Raw genomic sequence first — 5,504 nt, 5'->3', positions numbered from 1 at the left:
TTATCGGGAAAACAGGAATATTCATTTTTTGCCAGGTGTCAACAGATGTGCTTATACAGTGTAAACCTGTGCCCAGTGAGTATAGTAGCATGGTCTTCGAAGCCATTTTGATACATTCCCAGGAGAAGCCTTTATGTCGCTATGTCATTTACCTGCAAAACTACAGGTGAGTTTCAAAATGGTCTTGTATGAGAATTTAGGAAATATAAATATTCAAAATACTCTTAAATCTATTGTTTTTCATGACGGTATTAGATTTCTTTTAATGGCTATGATTAGAAAACTTTCTTATTAATGTAAAAGTCCCCAGAGGCCAAAGTAACATTAATTTTTAGGTATATTTTTAAATTCTTTCTTAAAAAAAACAGTTTAGCTTGCCTAAATGTAAATTATAAATTTTTAAAACCCCAAATGGATGGGAAAGTCTGGACATACATGCCTAACGTTTACCTTTTCCTTTGATTTTCAAAAATATTTTAGTTATATTATATTTCACTTACCAATGTCAAAACATTATAGTAATTATCATGACTAATAAAAAATAGAATTACTGAGTGCATTGGCATTGAAAAACATAAAGATAAGTCCTTTCCGTAGAACTACTCAAAAGAATGCTGAACATTATATAACATATACTCAGATCAAAGTAATTTTTATGTCTTTCCAAGCTAAGTGATTCATAAAAACTATGCCACTTACATAATCCAGAAAAGCAGGGATTACAGAAATGGGCATAAAAATACTAATGTTATCTAATCTGAGTTCGAGGGTTCGAGTCACCGGCATTTGCGTTGTTCCCTTGGGCAAGGAACTTCACCTCGATTGCCTACCTAGCCACGGGGTGGGCAAACCAGCCCAAGTCAGGCTGGCCCCAAGCCGGATAAAATAGAGAGAATGATTACCTAAAAGGTAAAACACCGGCACTCTCTGTGGAAAGGAGCTGGGGACCCTACTGCGTACTCACTCCAAGAGCATCACAATATGAAAAACTACAATTAAGTATCATGCTGTGACCACGGCCGCTCAAACATGAGCCTATACCATTTAAAAAAAAAGATAAATAAAAAAAGTAAAAAAAAAATAACCACCATGGCTATTCATAGCATTAGTAAAAAAAATGTTTTTCCTGCCAAAATCAAGGAAGGATGAAATCAAGTAAGGTCACAAGGGCTATTAACTCCTTTTTGACAAAGCACTTGCAGAGCCATCTATGTGCACAGACATTTCACAAAAAATTTATAAAACGAGCACAGCATTTTCCCGGCGACATTGAGTTTAATTTAGATTTGTAAAGCTAAAGACGTTAAATTTGTTTCTTAACTTCTGTACTAAACATAGAAATTACTATTTGTTATTTTGCTTCTTGTTTTCCCTTTGTTAGTTTCAGTTATATTTCTGGCTTTTGACGTGAAATGGATGAAATAGTCAAAGAATTCTGATTGTAAAATTGTTAAAAAAACAGTTTATATCATAGTAAACCCAGTCCTGGGGGCAGGCTTTTAATCCTGCTTAATCCAGTGTATTTGCTCATGTTAATTTTTATATTAGGGAAATAATTATTAAGTAAACCAAAATATATATTTCAATACGTCTTCTTGTCAGCATTTTTTTTTTTTTTTTTTTTTTTTAATTAATATTTTTATTATTATTATTATTATTAATATTATTTTTATTATTGTATTTTTTTCAGTCTTCCATTACCATTATTTAGAATAGTCTTCTCTTCTTTAATATATACAAATGAGAGAATTTTCTTTTGCTCTGAAGGCAACTTGCGATATCATGTTACGTAACAAGCATGGATGTGATGTCTCTGGACGGAAGAAAGGAAATGCTGCCAGTGGAATGACAGGAGGAAGAGGTCGAACAGCCACAGGGGCTGGGGGGTGCAGGACGCAGAACAGGTCGACCATCATGCTACAGAAGCTTCAAATGTAGTGATTGTGGGAGGGCTTTTTGAGGGAGGACTCTTACAGGTAATAGCAAATTTTAATGCTCTTCTTTTTTTCACGTGTTCTTGCTATTCTGTCTTCTTTCAAATTATGTTAATATTTATAAATATTTGGAATGGGATTGCAGATACTTTTAAAAAACTGACCGACTGTTATTCCATTATGATTCTTGAAGCCATTTATGTTTTATCTAAATTAAGTTGGATTTTTAAAATGTCAAAATAATGAATAAAGGTGAAATTCTAAGAAAATAACCATCAAATACGAGTCTGCTTGACATTGCTCATTGAAAATTTTAAAATAAGTTATTTCCTTTTTAATTTGATATGCAAGGTAAATTTTACAAAAAAATTTCAGATCTCATATGCGACAGCATCAGAAACATAAAGTGCTCAGGGGTATAAAGGGAGATGGAGCAGATTTCTTAATTGTTGTCTAGTTGTCAACATGTCTATAGCAATAGACTTAGTTTCTATCTGAAGATCTGAAATATTTTTGTAAAATTTACCTTGCATATCAAATTAAAAAGGCAATAACTTATTTTCAATTTTCAATGAGCAATGTCAAGCAGACTCGTATTTGATGGTTATTTTCTTAGAATTTCACCTTTATTCATTATTTTGACATTTTAAAAAATCCAACTTAATTTAGATAAAACATGAATGGCTTCAAAGTAATCATAATGGAATAACAGTCGGTCAGATTTTAAAAGTATCTGCAATCCCATTCCAAAATATTTATAAATATTAACATAATTTGAAAAAGAAGACAGAATAGCAAGAACACGTGAAACAAAGAAGAGCATTAAAATTTGCTATTACCTGTAAGAGTCCTCCCTCACAAAGCCACTCCCACAATCACTACATTTGAAGCTTCTGTAGCATGATGGTCGACCTGTTCTGCGTCCTGCACCTCCTCCAGCACCTGTGGCTGTTCGACCTCTTCCTCCTGTCATTCCACTGGCAGCATTTCCTTTCTTCCGTCCAGAGACATCACATCCATGCTTGTTACGTACATGATATCGCAAGTTGCCTTCAGAGCAAAAGAAAATTCTCTCATTTGTATATATTAAAGAAGAGAAGACTATTCTAAATAATGGTAATGGAAGACTGAAAAGATACAATAATAATAATAATATTAATAATAATAATAATAATAATAATATTAATTAAAAAAAAAAAAAAAAAAAAAAAAAATGCTGACAAGAAGACAGTATTGAAATATATATTTTCTGTTACTTAATAATTATTTCCCTAATATAAAATTAACATGAGCAAATACAGCTGGATTAAGCAGGATTAAAAGCCTGCCCCCAGGACTGGGTTTACTATGATATAATCTGTTTTTACAATTTTACAATCAGAATTCTTTGACTATTTCATCCATTTCACGTCAAAAGCCCAGAAATATAACTGAAACTAACAAAGGGAAAACAAGAAGCAAAATAACAAATAGTAATTTCTATGTTTAGTACAGAAGTTAAGAAAACAAAATTTAACGTCTTTAGCTTTACAAATCTAAATTAACTCAATGTCGCCGGGAAAATGCTGTGCTCGTTTCATAATTTTTTGTGAAATGTCTCTGCACATAGATGGCTCTGCAAGTGCTTAGCCACAAAGGAGTTAATAGCCCTTGTGACCTTACTTGATTTCATCCTTCCTTGAGTTGGCAGGAAAAACATTTTTTTTACTAATGCTATGAATAGCCATGGTGTTATTTTTATTTTACTTTATTTATTTATCTTTTTTTTTTCAATGGTATAGGCTCATGTTTGAGCGGCCGTGGTCACAGCATGATACTTAATTGTAGTTTTTCATATTGTGATGCTCTTGGAGTGAGTACGCAGTAGGGTCCCCAGCTCCTTTCCACAGAGAGTGCCGGTGTTTTACCTTTTAGGTAATCATTCTCTCTATTTTATCCGGGCTTGGGACCAGCACTGACTTGGGCTGGTTTGCCCACCCAGTGGCTAGGTAGGCAATCGAGGTGAAGTTCCTTGCCCAAGGGAACAACGCAAATGCCGGTGACTCGAACCCTCGAACTCAGATTAGATAACATTAGTATTTTTATGCCCATTTCTGTAATCCCTGCTTTTCTGGATTATGTAAGTGGCATAGTTTTTATGAATCACTTAGCTTGGAAAGACATAAAAATATACTTTGATCTGAGTATATGTTATATAATGTTCAGCATTCTTTTGAGTAGTTCTACGGAATGGACTTATCTTTATGTTTTCAATGCCAATGCACTCAGTAATTCTATTTTTATTATAGTCATGATAATTACTATAATGTTATTGACATTGGTAAGTGAAATATAATATAACATAAAATATTTTTGAAAATCAAGGAAAAAGGTAAACAGGTGAGGCATGTATGTCCATGACTTTCCCATCCATTTGGGGTTAAAAGTTTATAATTTACATTCAGGCAAGCTAAACTGTTTTTTTTAAGAAAGAATTTAAAATATATACCTAAAAAATTAATGTTACTTTGGCCTCTGGTGACTTTTACATTAATAAGAAAGTTGCTAATCATAGCCATTAAGAGAAATCTAATACCGTCATGAAAAACAATAGATTTAAGAGTATTTTGAATATTTATATTTCCTAAATTCTCATACAAGACCATTTTGAAACTCACCTGTAGTTTTGCAGGTAAATGAACAATAGCGACATTGGAAGGGCTTCTCCTGGGAATGTATCAACATGTGCTGTCGAAGACCAGTGCTACTAGTACTCACATGGTCACAGAGTTCACACTGTATAAGCACATCTGTTGACACACATGGCAAAAAAATGAAATATTCCTGTTTTCCTGATAATGACTTTTGTCTTTTTGCATCTCAAAATGCAATAAGGTTTTACTAAAAATCTTTACTATAATACTTTATTTCATCATTTACAATCAAGGTTCCAAAATCTTACATGATTTAATCAAAGGAATTAGCAAAGCAAGGAGAACTGTGATGTTAAGCATTAAACAATTATTTAACTGCAAAATAAAAATCATAGTAGCAACTAGTATTCATTTCAAAATCAGGAAGAAAGTATTTTAAAAAGCTATAGTTAAATAAGGGCAAAATCTCATTTATAATGTACTTACTTGCATGAGTTTTCTCATGTTCCTTCAGTTGTTTCCGACTATTTCCAAGGAAATCACACTTGGTACAGCTGAACTTTGCTCCCTGAAAGTGGTTGAGTCTCATGTGGACTGTCAAATTAGCTGTAAATTAAAATAATAACATTTCCATTACTTCATTCTTATATAATCAGCATGAGTAAAGTATATAAAATAATTATACACTCATATTATTGCTGCATCACATGATAAATGTACCAATATTTTCCTATCTATCTAGTTATATTTATCTAGTTAGTGTAACCCAACGCAGGCAATTTTGCACAAAGGTACTCTATATTTGTAATATACCTATATCTGTTTACACAATTACTCACACACACACAAACACATGGTATACATTCATTCTTTGTTACTTTTATATCTCTTTTATTCACTTACATTTTATGGCACAAGCATAATCACATGCTGTGCA

The 5,504-nt window shown here is 32.5% G+C and overlaps 1 protein-coding gene across 1 annotated transcript in view; it reads right to left on the bottom strand.

Annotated features, from left to right (window-relative positions):
* LOC119576210 (zinc finger protein 429-like) overlaps positions 1 to 5,504 on the bottom strand; it is a gene marked incomplete in the record, with an annotated part of 93,948 nt that overhangs the window by 10,819 nt on the left and 77,625 nt on the right. Inside the window, 4 exon segments of the mRNA XM_037923797.1 lie at positions 2,774 to 2,984; positions 4,592 to 4,723; positions 5,054 to 5,173; positions 5,471 to 5,504. The exon segment at positions 5,471 to 5,504 is cut by the window's right edge and continues 107 nt beyond it. Of these exon segments, the coding sequence (XP_037779725.1) occupies positions 2,774 to 2,984; positions 4,592 to 4,723; positions 5,054 to 5,173; positions 5,471 to 5,504 (497 nt within the window).

This window comes from Penaeus monodon, chromosome 8 (assembly GCF_015228065.2).
Source record: "Penaeus monodon isolate SGIC_2016 chromosome 8, NSTDA_Pmon_1, whole genome shotgun sequence".
NCBI lineage: Eukaryota > Metazoa > Arthropoda > Malacostraca > Decapoda > Penaeidae > Penaeus > Penaeus monodon.
This window is presented reverse-complemented; position numbering and strand designations above follow the sequence as displayed.